An 18,522-nucleotide genomic window follows, 5' to 3' on the forward strand; every position below is an offset into this window, starting at 1 on the left:
TATTTTATATATCCACAAATTTTTGCCTTTTCAAAAGTAAATGAAAAATGTTCACACTTCTACCAAAGCCAAAATAAACCAGTTCCATGTTTACATCCCTTTCCACAGGCAAAGGAGACCATCTTTAATCGATATTTATGACATCGACATGCAGAAATTTTACCCTCTTTTTTTCTTACCACCATTGGGTTTTTGCTCTGTGAACGTGCCTGCCATCCATAATCACTCTTAATACCTCATTTTTGACATCACAATCAATGAAGTGAAATAAGCTGTTACTTAATGTGTCTGACATAAAATCCATTTAAGTTAACAGAAAGACTCTCGTTGTTTCCTATCAGCTCTAGGTCAAGCCTAAAGTGAACAGAGGGGGTGGAATGGAGCCCGTCGTTTGTCATCTGAGAGGAAATGATTTCCACATCCCGTTTGGGCTGCTGGGAGATTTTAAACACATTTAGCAAAAGAAAACAAATTGATCTCTTGTCAGTGGTTAAATGGTTGAAATTTTACTCTGATTGGGTAGTCTCTCATTTGGAGCTTTTTAAGATAAGTTTTGTTGAATTATTTTTTTGATTATTGTATTTGAGCTTAAAATGGTACCTAGTTTTCTCAATAATTTAGAAGAAATAAATATAAGAGATAAAGATCAAGATGAGTGGAAGTCAGCCGAATTGAAGAGGTGTCTGGCTGCCCTGGGTGGGTCACGGAGCACGGTTTTGCGCGGGGGCTGCTGGAGCCCGGAGCCAGGCCGCCTGTGAACCGCCTTCACCCTTCTGCCAGCGATGCCTGGGGCTTCCTCACAGAGCATCCTGCTGACAGCTTGGTGGGTTTGGGTTTTTTCAGGTACCTTAAATACATTTGGAATGGGAGAAAACATCTATACTCGAACGCGCAGCATTATCTCTGATTTTCCAGGGTTTGTAAACAGACTTAATAAAATATGAATCCATTTTTCTCTATTGCTTGCAAATGTTTACAAATATAACTTAGAAGCAAAATGAATGTGTTCTTTACTGGAGTCCAACAGCCATCAGACGGACTGTGCTTACCATATCTCCCAATCTAAAAACGCTTGTTAGCCTTGGGAAGAGGGGGCGGAGGGGCTGGCAGGGACAAGAGGAGCCGGATGATCATCTAACTTGCAGTTCCCCTGATATGTTGGGAGACTATTTTTTTTCAGTGTTTCTGCAGAAATAAATTATTATATTCAAGGACAGAAATCCAAACACTCTTTCTCTTGGTTGTGATATGTTACAAAGAGTAAAGGGAGTTCTGTTTCACAACCTCCCTTCTGGACAACTGGAAACTCTTGGTATGTACCATTTAATTACTGGTGGACAGGCCAAGTTGCTGAGAGGTTAGAGGACTTGCAAAAGACAGCTGAATCAAGAGGTTTGATTCCAGGGCAAATTTGTCTATTCGGCTGACAAACTGATTGCAAAACGAATGTTACTGCTATTGGCGACCTTTGTGAGGCCTTGCCCCCAGCATCCAGTTAATTTTCACCCCACCCTTGAGATAGAGTTATAAATTGTGTTATCTTTGGTGGAAGGGATAAGTTTTCAGACAGACTCTGACCTGAGTTCTCTTCCTGTTGTGGTGGATGAAAGTCTACAGCGTCCCAGTGATGTAACTGAATGACTGCACTTACACCGATGAGACTCTGACCCATCGTGTCACTGCTGGAAGGCCTAGAGGGAAAAGCCAGTTGGACAGTGAGTGGAAAACAACAATCCAGAGGGGCACAGGAATCCCTCACGCTGTTTTTCAAGGTTGGACCCTCAGACAGCAGATTCCCGTCCTCTGGGTTCCTGGGTCTTGAGATTCAGACAGCAATATTTACACGGAAACGATAAATTGGCTTAACAAAATTAAGAAATGAACAATGTCGCGGATGAAGAGCTGACATAGAGATGTGTGTGTGTACAGAGCATGGCTTTTCAGAAACTGCTCCTTCCCCGGGGCTGTCGCTTCCAAGCTGCTGCTGGTTACCCCAAGAGAGGAGTGGGAATCCCCCCGGGGCTTACCTGGTGCTGCTGCACTGGGCGTTACAACCTTCCGATCTGTAGCTCATGGGTGCAAAACTGCAAGGCTACATTTTCGGGAATGGAACCCAGAGCCTTGGAGGAAAGCCACGCTTTCAAAATCTGTTTCCTCAGTAGCTTCCCCAGCGGCCGGGACATGGCGCTGGCAGCAGATCAAAGCCCCGGAATTCCTGCTCTGTGCTTGGACCATTCCTCCTGTCTGAGGTCACGCCACTCTCCTCCTTTCTGTTTGGTTTTAGCAGGATCAATTTTATAAATTACAGGGCGAGTTACAGCCCCGGTGTGAGAGCGGGGATGGGGAAGGCACGCTGCTGTGTCACACAGCCAGCCACCACAGTGGCATCTGCCCGTGACCTCGGCCGGCCCCTTGCTGGCCACCGTGCCCCGCAGTGCTGTTATCGACCGTACATGACTCATTTCCAACAGCCTCCCATCTAAATAGAAGAGGAATGTTGGCTTCTGAATCGCTACCAATTCTTTGTAATTTTACTGGAGTGTTGTAATAGTATTTTACTTAAATACTAGCTTTTTAAATTGTGGAAAAGAACACCAAAGCTATTAGCTCCCTTGTCACTGGGAAAACCTCTGAGGAGGTTTCAGTGAAAATGGCAAAAGCTTTTCTCAGAATTTTCTAAAGGCGCATTTCAGTTTTTCAGTGGAAATCCAAATTCCCTTGTTTTGGCAGTAGAGCTGCATCGGATAGGTTTGAACTAACGCTCACAATTTAAAAGATCTTTAGTGTCCTTCAAGACTAAAAGGAGGGAATCTCTGTCGAGACAAGATGCCCCTCAGCAGAGGAGAGGTGATGCTCTGGAGGACCTGGTCTCTCTCCTTTTGTTCTAGAGTTTTGGGGAGCAGAGGCCCAACCTTCGTTAATCCCACCCAAACCGGGGGGACACCGTGCCTCCCCTTGCACGCCTGCGATGTAGGTTAGAATAAATGGTTGTTAAGCTACAGGCTGTATAGTGCAACAGGTGTTAGTGCTGCTTTTAGCCATCAATATATTGCTATTTAAAGATAACTGATACTTCTACATGTCCAGATTATTCTGTAACAAGCGAGTGGGACCTTAAATGGAGATGTTGTTTGTACTCATCCCTTTGCTGCTAAGGAGCAGAGAACAAATATTTGTACAACCGCAAATCCAGTTCACATAAACCCTCTCCCCTCCCTGCAATAAAAAGCTGCCAAAAAGGTTGGCTCTCCATTAAACTTTGCCGCAGGTGGTAAACATGCCTGCTGCCGAAAGCAGTCCTGCATTCAACGGCAAACACGGCACGACAGCAACGAACCAGCCGTTCTGCTCTGCTTGAAGGGCAGATCCTCCGCAGGGCTCGAGAGCCCCGACTCCAGTGCAGCCGCAGTGAGCCAGGGCTGCTCCCCGCACCTTGTTCTGCTTGATCAGCTGCACAGCTTCACGGCCCAAATCCTGCTTTCTGTACTGAAACGTAAAAACACAAACCGAGCAGTTCAGTCTCTATTTCGGTCACAATTTACCCACTGCAACTAGGGTTTGATGGAGGAGGGATGGAGAAGAGCAGCATGAAGACACCAGCTCTGCTCATCGTCAGTCTTAGCACGCGTGAAGGACCCATCAGCCCGTGTGGGACTGCATCCCAGTCATCACGCTCTCTGGCCCCCACACAAACACTGTGCACTCGGCTGCCGAAAAAGGGCTGGTTGCAGCGTGGGCTATGGCGTGTCTATGCCAACTGGACATTTTTTGCACGCTGGAGAGAGTTCCCAGCTTGGAGGGGAATTGGACGAAGCCCATCCTTCCTCCAACGGTCACACAGAGGAGGTGGCTGTTTTGTTGTCATAAAAGGGCATGACAGCGGGGCCCGTAGCCTGAGCTGGAGCTCAGCACGTGGGAACGCGGGCAGCCGCTCTGCATGCCTGCCCCGCGGAGCTCGGCCAGCTCACCTCCAGCCCTGGCCTCACGTAGCCCCTGTTATTCCAGCTCCTGGGGCCAGCTCCGAGCAGCGGCTTTGTCCTCAGCGCAGGAGACTGGTTTGTTTTGACGGCAGGATAATTAATGTGCCTCAGCTCCATAGCTGTAAAATCCCTGGGGAGACGAGGCGTGTATAATTTTTATTGTGGCACAGCTAGGTGAGCGTAACACAGTATTCCTACTCAGGGATGACCGTGCTACCTGACTGTAAAAACTGCAGCTGTTTTCTTCATTTTATAGTGGCAAAGTTGGTATCTATTAACCATCCCACTTGGAAAAATAACACCCAGCTCCCCAGAGAGGCCACAGTCAGAAACTGTCACCTACAGCGAGCTTCTTTTGACATGATCAAGGAAACTGCAATCACTTTTCTTATGCTGGGACTTCACTCAGCATTGAGGGAGGGAGCCCTGTCTTCTGCTGCCCTGCAGGTGAGGTAGTGAAGCTTTTTGTTATTTTTTTGTTATTAAAAATGGGCTACAGCCATCCTTAATCAAAGAACCCCTTGGCTAATGGCAGGTCCTGCTCTGTGCAGAGAAATCCCATCCTGATGCAGCATCACTGTGAGACTCCTGTCGCGAGTTAAGGCCTAAGGGAATCTTGTATATGCACATTCATCCCTTCATATAGCAACCTCCACGTTTACACACAGCTCCTCCATCCACATTTCACCCTGATTTCATAAACAATAATCACTATCTTTTCCTCCTTGGCTCTCCTTGTAGCTGAAGTGTTCAGTCCTGCTTTGGGAGTGCTCAGCACTAACACTGGATAAAAGCAGCAGCAAGGAGAGGTTTACTGACACTTCTCCCATATTTCAGTATGGTTTGTTTTTTGTTCACTTCACCATCTATTTCTGGTAATAAACTCCAAATATAAATATGGAGCCACGCTGTTTTGCACGTGTATTTGGCATTGACAGAAAAATTTGACAAGATGGAATAAATCAAATCGATAGGCAGATTCTCAATTATATATTACCTTCCGTTATGTGCTGCATTGACGTGAGAAGGAAACATTTGCCATTACAGCCCTTTGCAAACACGGTTCTCTTCCAAGCTTTCTGTCTTGATACCAAATAAATATGTACGCAAGATAGCGTGTGCGTGTATTACTACAAAAGACTATTATTTACACAACATGCAAACTTATACAAATTCTTATGCAAACTTATACAAATGCATAGCAAACATTTTCTAAGACACAGAGCCGCAGTGGACCTTCTGTACAGCTGTGCTCACACCACCTCCAGGACCAGAAAACCAAAATGTACAGTAGAGACCAAACCTGCATTCTTCCCACTGAACTTCAAGCATCCAAAAGAAGTGCCTCGTCACCTTCAGCTTTCTCTTGGAAGAGCCAAATTCCAACTAAGATCCGCATTTCCTCTGGAGGTGCCCATCCCTCTCCCCTGACTGTGCAAGCAGACCAGATTTCTAATCAGGTGCCCAGGTTGGTAAAAAAGAGGAGGAGTGTTTCCATAGCCATAAGCTTGGGCTTGAAATCTATGATTCACCCCACAACGACAGTTCTGGAAGAAATCATCTCACCCAACCAAAAAGGTAAAATAACAAAAATTTTCAATACCCCAAAAGACAACAAGATGCCTGGCCAGTTTCAAAACTCTTTGGTAAAAAATCCCATCCCGCCGAGTTTTCCAACCGCCGACAAATATTTTGCTTCCCTTTACAGCCTCCTGCAGCCAGTGGGTACTCAGCCACAAACCATCGCTCCTAGAAGAGCAGCAGCCGCCTGGCCCTGAGGCAGGAGTCACGTCCCAGACAGCGTGAGCCGGGTCTGCAGACTGGCAGCACTTCCAGGTGCTGGGCTCCGTCTCCACATCACCCACGGTCCAGCCCTGCACCTGAGCACAGCTCCCACGCGGCCAAGGAACGGACCCACGGGGAGGCAGTGGAGCTGCTCCAGGGACTCTCTGTCCACCCTTGGGAAAGAGGAAAGCCCTGAAATCAGCATCTCCTGACCTCGTTCTGTTCTTACTCTCATTTCCATTTAGTGTGTTTGCTGCCATTTTGCTTGTACGATTGTGTTGTCAGTTTAGACGCAGCTCCTGGAAGCCTTGCGAAGTTGTATATACGTTGCAAACCTGCGTGCATGTTTATACATATGGACATACACACACACACACAGACAAGTTACCCTGCCTAAATTTGACTGCAGAAGTGATAGAGAGGGGAGCAAAGACTGGGGTGATTTATAGCAGCTGAAGACCTGGTCTATATATTGCAACATACCTCACGCAAAGTAAACATGGCCTTGCATCATAAGGCATAGGCTGGAGCCAAGAAATAGCTCAGCTGGAGAAGTCACAGAATAAGGAGAGCACAAGCCTCTTCAGGTAAGAAAGTTCTGTATCTAAAAACATGTCCTGACACATTCACAAGAGGCGGCTAGGTATTTTTGAAGCTGATTTTTTTTTTCTTGCAACTCCCCAATCCTCTGAACTCATTAAAATGAAGACAGTCTAATTTCCAGGAGTGGCCAAGAGGGAAAGGTCAAGGAAGGACTTCTTTGTAATGTTGGTTCTCAAACTGCAGTGAGAAGAACAGCAGGGTTTTCATTAAGCCACTGTGAAACGATAAATTACTCCATTGTCAAAAGAAAGTAGGACTGCTATTACCTTATATGCAAAAGGTAGTGAAAGAAAAGACCCGATGATTTATAGCTTGTGTACAAGTCTGCCTTCTCTGATGCACAGCTCATTGTACAGGTCTGCCAGAAATGAGATCCCTGGTTGACAAAAACAAGGGTGTTGTTACGAGCAGCTGGCCCTGCCTGGGTGAGGAGCAGCCAGCACTGCTCCATCAGTAGCATCACACCCCCCCTCCGCGCCGGAGGTCTGGGGGGGTTATATCCGTAGGACCCCAGTTCTGAGGGGCAAAGCTACTCAGAGAATGAGGCGCATTGCCAGACACCTAAGACTTCAGAAGAAGCAAAGAAGCTGTTTTGTTTGTGGACCAAACCTTAAATACTGCAAGAAAATCCTGGGAATCCAGGGAAATCTCTTCTGAACTGGACACGCAGTCTGTTAGGGAGGAACTGGAGCTGCAAGTCCAGAGCCGTTGGTTGCCACTTTGTATTTCATGGACAGACGTCAGAGGAAGACAGTCTGATTAGACAAATTATATTAGTTCAAATTGAAACAAATATTTGATTTCATTCATCCCATCTCCACTTGAAAAATGTTGCCTGTCCACTGTGAAGCATCCTGACTGATGACAGAAAAAACATTGCTGGAGGCCCTTGAAAGGAAAACAAAGTGAAGTGCTGTGTCTCCCAGGTGCACGCTCCAACGACATGTTTTAGGGTGTTCACAGCTGTAACTGCCTTTACTTCTCAGGAAATCTTTCCTCAGATCCAAGGGTTGGTCTGAGGAGACCAAGACACTGCCTTTTTACAGTTAATTAGCTGGAGCAATTAGTGGTCATGTTGTCGTACAAAGAGCAACAAAGGGAGTGTGAAAACCAACCCCGGAGAGCTGCTCCACCAGAAACCAGAGACGGGCGGCAGAAACACTCAGGCAGCACGGCCAGCAGCCAAATCGTGTCTTGACGCAGGCTCTGAAGCATGGCAGCCAAATGTTTATCGTGGTTGTACCCATGCAAATTTGGACCTTCTCTCCCTCGTTGCACTTGCACTCATGTCACCCCTGGGTATTTCCACTGAAATCCTGTTGAATTACCTTCAGTAACCTCCCACCGGCAGCAGGGAAAGGGAGACCAGAGCACAGCCCAATGGCTCTGGGGCTAGTCCAGGTTCACACTTGAGTCCCTAGCAGCAGAGTCCGTCCCTGTGAATCCAAAAACTGGAGCATGGAAAGACCAGTGATTTGTGGGGAGACGCAAAGTGCACAGGGTGGGCTGAACCTGTATCCCAGCATGTGCCTTTTGGAAAGATGATGCTTAGGACAGCAGTTGCTTTATGCAGTGGACTGTCAAATCACCTGCCCTGTCCCATGAGCTTCTGGAGAAGAGAAAGAGGGCGATCCGAGGTGGGGTGAAGAATGAAATCAAGCTGGGGTGACTTCTGTATTGAATTGAAGATGCTGTAATACAGGGTCAAAATAGAAGCACCTGCAATCTTTGTACAACAACCTGTAATTACGTGCACAAAGACATGTCTCTGCATGTGTAGGTGTATGCATGCATTATACATTAATATGGGTATAACAACCAAAGAAGCTGGTATAGTTGCTTTTCTTTCTATATTATCTCTTATTAGGAGAAACGCATTACGATTGTTTCAATTTTTTAAATCTGTGGCAAAAGCATTTTCTGACTTCGCCATGTGCCCCTTGCAGGAGCCAGTGCCGTGCCAGCAGCCAGGGCTGCACCTACAAACCTATTTCTCTCTCTGAAGTGTGGTAGCCTTGCTCTGCTCCAGTCATCTTGGGCACTTGCTGTCCCAACCCCAGGTTAAAGGTGTGATCAGGCACACTGCAAGTTTTAAGACCAAAGTGCCCCTTTGAACTCAGAGCTTATCTGAGCCCTCGCTGCCTTCTGGTGGGTTATTCTGCGAGTTCAAGATGGATATGATCTGGCCAGCAGAGGTTTATCTGTTAAGACAGAAAAGCTGGTGTCCTGTAGGAGCAGAGCTAATCTGACGGGGCAGCACTTGGATCAAATGAGAGCCGTAAAATGCTCCTGACCCAAGAGAATGCGTTCAAGCCCTGCACTGAACAGGATGCGGTGACAGGGAGCTGCCCCACGCCTGCAGCATCACTACGCACTGCTCCGACTCCGGGCTGTGCCTCTGGCAGCACACATCCCGCCTGGCCCCGCTCAGGACAGGCGTTACCGCAGCCCAGCGAGGTCCGGGTGCTCATCCCGCAGGGTCTGGCCTCTAAGCACGTGGCAGTGGCTGCCAAGACCCAGCTTTCGCTCCACCCATCTGTGCAGGGTGGGAAGTACCTGGAGATCAAAGGGTGTCCTCTGCACTGCAGGCAGGTGAGAGTGCTGCTGTACACCTGCCTGGAAAGCAAGTCGTAACAAAAAACTGGACCTGGTCCAGTCCAGGTAAGAGCAAGACTTTACTAACTGTGAAAACAGAGAGAGGTGCTTCACCTTTGTGTGATGAGGGCACGACCCGGCCTTAAGCCATTTTCCTTCATCCTTTTCATCCAGTAACTACGCCTTGATGTCTGCTCTAAAAAAATGGAAATGGTCTGGCTTCTCTAAGGTCTGTTACTCCAGATTACCCTGCGCGCTTCCCAACGGAGAGGGCAGAGGGGACCAGGGTCACAACCGCCTCCTCCCAAGCAGCTGTTAAACAAAACAGGAAACAGTGGCCCGACAGCGTCACCATGCTTTGAAGCTCTGCCCCGCGGGACAGGCTGCCGTAACCTTTGGGGGGAAGCTTTCACAGGCACCGCTCAACCCCCCCGGAGCTGGAACCTTTCTTTGCCCTCCTGCTGCCCGCTCCTCTCAGGGGCTGTACGCTGGGCTGGGGGGTCCTCTCATCCACTGCCTGCCAACAGAGCAAACAGGCAGCGGAATAAAACCACACATTCACCTTAAGCCGATAAAATAGGCAAAGCATTTTCTGTTTGTAAAAGGGGAAGAGCGGCGAGTCCAGCCCACGATAGTATCTTACGACCTCCTAATGGCAGTTTAACTGTCACCCCAAGAAGCAGCTGGACTTTTGTAATACTGAGAATGCAAAATCACAAGAGGGAGGGAATCCCCAGGCTCTGCCCATTGCAAAGCTGGGGAGACAAAGTTAGCTGGAGGGAAAGAAAAAGGGTCCTTTGTCCCTTCAACTCCATAGAGGTAATAACAGGAGTGCAGCACGTGTCCTCCCCGGCCAAATAACCCTGCCAAGACAGTTGCAAAAAACACACAGACTTGACAATGATGAGCCATATCCTCTCCTCCAGTTACGGCTTAGACCTCCCACTCATCCAAGCAGTTCTCATGCCTCTACCACAACGAATTGGTAAAAAACCTCCATTCTCCCAAGAAACTCTTAAACACCAGCACATTTCATAAATATGCATCCCGAGGATGCAGTGTTAACACCTCGCAATTATTTTTTCCATGCCAGCACGAGTTAAGGTAGGAGTCTCTGTCCTGGCTTCAAATTTCCTGGCTTTCCCCTGTCTGCGTCACGACATAATTCTTTCCAGCCAGCCTTTTCCTCAGATGTTCAGAGCAAGCATTGGGATCCCTGCCAGCTCTCCTTCCCAAAACAAACACGGAGCCTCCTCATGCCAAAGATTTGCCTTCTCTTCAATACCCCAGGGACAAAACACTTGGATTTACAAGCGCTGCCCCGATTTTCAATTCTGCAGATGTATATAAATAAAAACGCAGCTTTATAGAGCCTTGTCTGCACTGGAAAAGACTTGCTGGCATGTCCCTACAAGCTGCCTCTCTCCATCAACTGTAAACAGAGGTTCAATTAATTAAAGAGGTTATTTGCCAAGTAAGTACACATAGTTTCAGCAAGCAAAATAAGGCTTATTGTCAAATTACTTTTTCCTGGTGCAATCGTGTCTACACCAGAGTTTTTGCTAGTAATAGAAATACCCACCCATTATTAAACCACCCTGGTTCCAGTGTAAACCTGGTCTAAAACTAATGCCCTGAAAAGTGATGATACTACTCCCATCTCAGTAAAAACCTTTTCTTTCCCTCCGGTGTCCCTGGGTTCACCCCTTATCTGCCGTTGTAACCTGTGCGCTTTGCCTGGAGGGCTGGGAACTGCAGAGCTGTTGGTGGCTGATGAGAAATGATTCAGTGGAAACGTTGCCGCGAGCCGTGTCGATAGCAAGCCACATCCCTGCGGTTACCCGAGCAGGTAACCAACTGGAATTCCGACAGATCCAGGCTCCGGACAGGTGAAGTGTGTGACCTCCAGCAAGCCAAGGCTGCTGCTATTTTCCCTTCTTTTGGAAGGAAAACAAGTAGTTTTCCTCTTTTTGGGGAAACAAGTGTGTGACTTACATCAAGTCTGTGCTTAATACGCTCCTGAGAAGGGAAGAATATGCAGAGAATAGGAAAGAAATCACCTGTAATAAGCACTACTAACATGCTTCCATCAAGCACTGGCGTTTGTTTTGTTGTTGGGGAGGGCGCGTGGCTGTACCCAATGCACATGGCACATGTAGACACTAAATCAAGTGCTGCTACTCACAGATCTTTTTTCAAGCCACCTTTATGCTTACTAGATTTGATTTATGAATATCCAGTTTCCAGCAACAAACTCGAGGCAACTCACATTAATCCGCCAGAACTTTGGGGGCTCTGCTGTGTCGTTTGAAGAAGGCATAGGTGGAAGGATGTGCCCGATTTCTGCCTCCCATCACCCTTCTCGAAAAGTTTAGACCTAGAATTGGCCTGAATTTGTACATTTATTTTATTTAAAAGAAGGGGTTGGGCTAAATAAAAGCCCATGAAAAATATTACCTAATGAAGTTATACAAAAATATTGATGATTTAGGCAATGTCATTAATACAAATAGAGGTGGATGCTAAGCCTGTATTCTTTGTTCATGCTGAAGTCAATAGCAGTTAAGTTCAATGTATTTGTAGGGTAATGAAGAGCTATACTTCATTATACTGTTCATATACATTCAATACTGAAGGAGTGTGAAATGTGGGTGCTTAAACAATATGTCCGAGTCTCCTATGCACTCAGAAAGAGACAAAAATATATAATCATTCATAATTAACAATATCTCTACAGCACCGCCCGTAAAAGGATCTCATGTTCCTTCATAAATATTAATTAAATGAACCCAACACCCCAGTTGTGTAACAATTATTACTGCCATTAACAGATGGAGAAACTAGGGCACAGTTCCATTGCCCACACAGAGCATCTGCTGCAGATCTGGGAAGAGCCATCCACAGCTTGGGCTGGGCCATCAGATGCTGGATTTGGATGCCTCGTGACAAGTATCTGCCTCCAAAAACTGCACCCAGATTGTCACGTTAGGAGGGAAATGCCTTTTTGAAAGGTTAATGTCAAACAGTGTCATTATTAGAGAGGGAAACTAAGCGTCAGTGTCTCCAAGGAAACCAGCACACGTGAGAAAGATGGAGCCAGGAGACAAAAGAGGAGTGGGAACAGAAGCTAGAGATGGCAGCCATTCCGATTTCCCCATTTTTTATATTTCTGAGATGATTTTCTCTTGTTAAGATAGATAGCTTTCTGCTGTGAATATCAGAGCAATCTGTTTATAAACAATTAATTTAGCTTTCTATCACTCAAGCACAAAGGATGGGATCTCTACCTCAGAGCCCTGACAGCTGCCCCGGGAGTCCACCCGCTTTCCTCCTGGGTAGCGACCGGCAGACTCCAACGTATGTCCCCCCATCCTTCACACCTTCCTCATTGCGTATCCGCATACAGCCCTGGCTGTCATTTCATCCGCCAAGGAAACGCAGCTATTCCAGGTACAGGCTGCAGGAGCCCCGTAGGGACATCATCAGTACACATGCATTTGCTTTCACCACCCAGACCCTACGTGACGGGACAAATTCAGCACAGGGAGTCAAGCACTTGGGAAAGTCACAAAGTCGTTTGGACTGGAGCAGGACCAGGTCAATGCTCTGCCTTATAAAAAGCACAAAGGTAGCTTGAGAGACTTGGGCTTGCAGTTTTTAATCCACCTCAAAGATGGCACGCTGGGCTGTAAGGCTGCCGTACGCAGTAGCATCGGCTCATGGCTGGAAGAACAGTACTTCCAGTTAAACACCCAATATAAATTCTTACCTCGTGGCATTCCCACCAAAGCACCAGCATTATGCAAGCCGATAACGCAAGGTGATGTGGTTCTAGGCAATAAAAACTATTCTTAAGCTCTTCTTACAGCCAAGGGGTTTGACGTGGATGTGTTACTGTGCTTCTATACTTAGCCCTATCAGAGGATGAGCATTTGCACACTAAGAACAATGTGCTAATAAAAAAAAAAAACAACAACCAAAACTGAGAGAAGATTTATCCCTTTTCAAACTAAAAAAAAAAAAAAAAAAATAAATCACTGCATGGGGAGGAACTCTCCCTGGTGAATATGGGTTAGTCTGTCTGGACTAATCCTCTACTCATATGTAGTGGCTTATTAGGGATTTAAAAAAAAATCTGAGGGCTGAGACAGTATATTCACAGTGGAACAAGCTCACAAGAAAGATGTATTTTCAGTGACTTTAATGACATGTTTGACTTTAATGTTGGAGAAATCTAGAAGTCTGGATTTTTTTCCTGTTGTTTCTGTGAAAGCCTTTAATAAAGGTTTTACAGAAGCAGTAATATGTAACTTTAAAAGGGCACTAAAGCCAACTGAAAGCAAGCCAGCGCAGACTGAATTCCTGCTTCCTGCAGAACAGCAATAAATCCTCCCACCACCACTCAGTTCCCTTCAAACCCCAGAGCTGCAGATCGTCAGACCGCCACGATGACCATCGCTCACCCAAAGCAAGTGTCTTAAGGCTCTGTGTCCATGGTTTCCCCAGATTTACTGTGGGTTGTTCATCGACTTCTCTGTTCTACCCGCTCCGACCATTTTTTGGAATACATTTTATTTTGTTTTCTTTGAACCTACTGGGGTTAGTTCACAGAGTGAAATTCAAGCCCAGCCCCTACACATGTGTAGTAATCTCCTCATGAACCGCACAAACATCTAAGAAAAGAGAGAAATCTCAGTGCAGAGGGCAGCAGAGCAGACAAAATTCACATGGAGCAGAGACACACGGAATGAAGCTCAGCGGGAACATGAGCTGCCCAAGGATGCCCCACAACCCAAGGGCAGAATTGGGAACAGAGCGTATTTCCTAAATCCTTGTCTGTGCATCCAACACTCTCCAACTCATGTTGCTTCTGAATTTAACAGAATTTTTACCAACACCTTATTCATTTGGAAATGGCACCTACTTCAAAGCAGAATTTCTATCCTAGATATCCAGGCCTTAAAATACTGCCTAATCCTCCAGGCAAAACAGACGTCTACATAGGCGCAGTTCAGATTAAGCAAGGCACAAAACCGTGATCAACTGCACAGTGACGGAAGAGCCCGTTATAGAATCACAGAATGGTTTGGCTTGGAAGGGACCTTAAAGATCATCTAGTTCCAACCCCTCTGCCATGGGCACAAACTTGTCATCGGCAAACAGGGTATGGGCACAGCGGCACAGGAGTGCTGGCCTGCTGCAGCTGTACATCCCGGCAGCGTCAGGTCCCAGCACCTTCCCCATCCTGGCAGCTGTGGACCAGAGCTGGCAAGACGCTGCAGATATCTCCAAGGGATATCTCAGGCTCCGCAGAACTCCCCCGCACGGCTCGGTCTGGTACAGCTGCCAGCGAAGCCTGGTTTCAAGATGCTTTTTGTACCATGTGAATTCCAGCAAGGGATACGCATTTTACACAGCACAATTTAGGGGAAATGGCTGCACTGCTATGAGAATATTTGTGCCCATTTTATCACAATGATGCAAAGGACATGGCAGAGGACTGCAAGCACTCCAGGGAATGCAGCTTCAAGGGTGATTTCCTGCAAGCTTGGCCTGATAAAAGCCCATTTGCATGTATTAATCCTGCCACAGTCATTAAGCAAAGCGTGGTAGCAGAGCCCTCCCCAAAGCAGTCATTTCATTCGCAGTGACTTGATCATTTGCAATTCTCTGTACATACCCAAGGGCTCTCTCACTGCTTTAATACACCAATATTGTTCCAGTATAGACAAAGCTAAAAATGCCGGTTTTATTCCCATTGGGAAGGCAAACTCCTGATGCACTTTAGTCTCTCATTTTCTGGAAGGGGATTTTACCCACTGTTTATAAATACTAGCAGGAGGAAAGCCTCATTTGCTGCTTTTTCCTCCACGTTTCAGGGCAGAGTCCATCACCTCTATCGCTACTGAAAAGTTTCCGTACAAGTGAGCCCTGTGCCCGTGGCAACGGCTGCCCTGCCTGCAGCCCCCCCGGGCACCGCCCGCCGCGCCACAGCCCCGCTTCATAAAGCTTAAGCAAGAAAACCCGACCACGCCAAAATCACCAACTTTGCCATTGAGCCCAAAGTCTGCGGTTGGTGTAGACAAAAGGCTTGGTGTTAGAGAAAACTCTGTATCTGGAGAATAGCAGCTATCTAAAGGTATTTATTAACATAGCCTTGCGAGTCCCTACCCCTGCATGCATTACTTGCATAAACAAATGCTGTGGCAAAGATACAGCAGGTGTATCACGGTATCATTACAGTGTTTGCATGACCTTTGTCAAAGAACTGCGGAGCTTTTCTGCTGGCATTGTGGCCTTTTATATGACATCTCACCATCAACAAAGAAAACAGCTGTGCCACACACTCTTTGTGATATTTTTGAGCTCTTTTTAGTCCCACCAAGGTCTTAGCTAGCAAAGATTATTATTTCTTTTCCCTACCACCAAGGATCCCTTATCACCGAGAAGGCTCCTAGCATGTCAGATGATATATGAACACACAAAAAGCTTTAAAGAGCTTACAAGCAGAAGATAAGGCAGATAAGAAAGCCCAAGGAAAGATAACACCGGCCTGCGTGGGTGACAGTGGCCATAACATACCAGCAGCTTAGTCACTGCCGGGTTTTGCCAAAGCAGCTACAACTTGTAGTTAGCTAATTGCACTTTTTCGGTGCTAAATAACCGAAACAAGACATTCAACATAATTATTTCAGTATGATGTGTGGCAGAGGATTATGCCACCAACTTCTGATTTATTACCAGTTTCATCACCTCACAGGTTTTACTCCAGCCCCCCAGCTGTCAGGTTTGGGTTTTTTTAATCTTTTTCCTTCCAATTCTGGCTTCCTTCCAAAACCAGGCATATCTGTAACTCACAGGGGTGCGAAGGACAGCTCGAAAACAAAACCTGGGTTCACCCTTGAAGATTCAGAAACCTAAAGAAAAAATATTAACCATTCTGGCTGCTTTTTTAAAAAATACAGATAAATAAAAAGATACTCCATATCTCAAGGTTTCTTTGCCAGTGCCAGGATGCTCTGCCGGCTGGTGCATAAATCAGCACGTCTGGGGCTGTAGCACAGGCAGCCAGTTACTACCCAGCTGGAGTACAAACCATGCAATCCAGCCGAAAGCTTTGTTGAATTGTGGTTCAAATTTGCTGCAGTTTATTTCTGGAAGTATTTAAAATGCCTGTCCTGAAGGCATTAGGACCACTGCATCCAGCGAGTCATCCATGACACCTGACATAGACAGGTAATAAATCTCACCGTGTTTACTAAAGCTTTCTCTAGGACTGCGGGTACGTCGCATTAAGATGGTATAAAACAGCATACGGAACAGACAACTGCAATAATGTGGGTACAGTGCTATTTCTCCCTTAATAACCAGTAAAACCCACCAGTTAAAGAGTGCCATATGCAGTAACTAAAGCACTATCTAGAGGAACACAGTAACATGGCGTTAAGCATCCCATCTTAGGATTTCAGAAAACAGGTCTCAGTTTTTTGCTCAATCATGCACATGTTTGGGTAGAGTGAACCACCTTAAGCCGCAAATTCCCTGTAGCCAAATTAGTTTTAAAAGCTGGTTTGGCCACCAGTGACAAAGCATCTCTGCCAGCACAGAACACCAGGGACCAACCCGGGCAGTGTCTCCCCGGCTTCTTGGGTGGGTTTTGCAGCCCAGGCTGGAGGGACAAAGCAGGACCCGAGCTGGCTGCGCTCAGGAACAGCTGCCCAGCACCGCAGCCACGGCTGTGGCTAACGAGAGCAACACCTCTCTTGTCTCTGTCCCTTTGTGCTTCACCTGGAGGACAAAGAAAACATTTCCCTTCCTCTCAAGAGATGCGAACTTAAGTCTATCAAGCATCAACAGGGGGAAAACCAGCAAGATGCAGAAGAAACTTATTAGCCAAAAAGGCCTTTAGCTTATAACTCCCAAAGTATGGGAAGAATAACAGGAGCTGATGCAGATAATGTTAGATCTACTGGAGATACAATAACAGCCTTCATGTGGCCCTGCTGGAACATGGTAGAGCTGAAGGAAGGCTTGGGGCTAGAGGCAGGGTCAGACTTGTGGAGACGCGCACTGAAAGCCAGGACACAAGTCGCACTTGCTGCAGAGGGTCAGAAATTCCTGTTTCAGCGGGGCAGACGGCAACGATGACTCAGGCATATCACATTACTGGTAAATTTGCCCCGGTTCACGCTTTCCCTTAGGCAGGAGGCACTGTACCCAGCTTTTCCAGGAAGCATATTGTATCCTGTCAGGGGATTTGTGGGGGGCAAGGGGTACTCTGCCCCGCAAGAGCAGAGCTCATGTTCTACGTATGGAAAATAAGTCCCAAGGCAGGCTTGGCACTGCCCTCTGGGGAGCTTACAGACAACATGGAAAGTATTAAATTCTGATGGGAGCAGCAGCTGGCTCCTATCGGAAAGCCACTATCTCTATCCTTTTAAAATCCTTAGTGTTTCTTTTCTCACTGGAGAGATAAACAGCCGACCAAGGTCATTTGTGCTCTGCTGGCCAAGGAAGATGTGCAGAGGCTGCAGGGCGGCGCAGCTCGGCCCATCAGAGGTGGGATGCTTTGAACAACACTGTTCCTGCAAAAATAACAGTACCAAGCACGACTTGGGGTTAAACCAAGGCCCTTCTTCAGTGCCTGAGTGGATCATAGCGTCACTGCTTCCGACTGCCAGTGGGCTGCAAGGCAGCAGCAGCGTAAGTGGAAATTAGTCTCTTTATGGATGTCAGGCAGGACTGCAACCCTCTATCAAAGCAGAACACAGCTGAACATAAAACGACCCCCTTGGCAATGGCACCGTATCAAATAAATCGTTGTCTCAACTTACCTTGTGAATGCGTTATCCTTTTGCAAACGGAGAGTAAACATAGCAGACGAGGCAAGCTGATCGGCAGAAACCGGAGCTCCGAGGCAGGGTCCCCTTACACAACAGTAGTCCTTTTCCCCGGCAGGTCAGAGGAGTTTTCGTAGGCAGAGACGAGCCCCTTTGCCCAGCGGGTGCCGGGGGAGCCCTGCTGCATCACCACCAGCCGGATGGGAGGCTGGGTGTCTGCAGGGACCTCGGGAGCATATTCCTTGCTGGGATCCTTCCCCCTGCAGTCATAGAGCACGCAGGAAATCAGGAAAACCAGAAGCAAAATAACATAACTAGCTACCAGAATGATGAGATTCAAGGTAACAGGGTCAATCTCCAAATAAAACTCCATTTGGTCCCATACTGTTGAGTGCAAACCCAGAGAATGAAGTGTCATATGCACGAGTGAGCGACGGCTAACTGATCAGAATAGATGTATTGGCTTTGCGGTAAAAATACATTAATCCTCAGGTCTCCTGTAGCAATGGATTTCCCCGAACTGGATGATTAAAGCAGCTCAGTTTAATAACTTAAGCTCCTTCTTTTAATGCCACGTTGCCTACAGTTGCAGAAGCTAAATTTGAATGCTATATTGACAGGAAAACATCCCCCTTGCTCAGGGAATATCTCTTTCCTTGACGGGCAGGTACCAAACGGGATTTCCACTAAGGGCGTTTTGCAGCATCTGCCTTCTAGAA

General features: G+C 46.9%; 1 protein-coding gene across 2 annotated transcripts; it reads right to left on the reverse strand.

Moving 5' to 3' along the window:
• Positions 1 to 246: 246 nt before the first annotated feature.
• On the reverse strand, positions 247 to 18,191 carry SMIM36 (small integral membrane protein 36). 2 transcript variants are annotated; one of them, XM_074607571.1, is made up of 3 exons: positions 17,798 to 18,191; positions 1,579 to 1,691; positions 247 to 1,185 (listed from the first exon to the last, which is right to left on the reverse strand). In XM_074607571.1, the coding sequence occupies exon 1, from the start codon at positions 18,174 to 18,176 to the stop codon at positions 17,892 to 17,894; it is 285 nt and encodes a 94-aa protein (XP_074463672.1). In that variant the 5' UTR covers positions 18,177 to 18,191; the 3' UTR covers positions 247 to 1,185; positions 1,579 to 1,691; positions 17,798 to 17,891. The 2 variants fall into 2 exon arrangements, with proteins under 2 accessions (XP_074463672.1, XP_074463674.1); XM_074607573.1 differs by lacking the exons at positions 247 to 1,185; positions 1,579 to 1,691 and adding an exon at positions 3,857 to 4,110.
• Between the last annotated feature and the right edge of the window lie 331 nt (positions 18,192 to 18,522).

The sequence above is a fragment of the Larus michahellis genome, chromosome 14, assembly GCF_964199755.1.
Source record: "Larus michahellis chromosome 14, bLarMic1.1, whole genome shotgun sequence".
In the NCBI taxonomy this organism is placed as follows: domain Eukaryota; kingdom Metazoa; phylum Chordata; class Aves; order Charadriiformes; family Laridae; genus Larus; species Larus michahellis.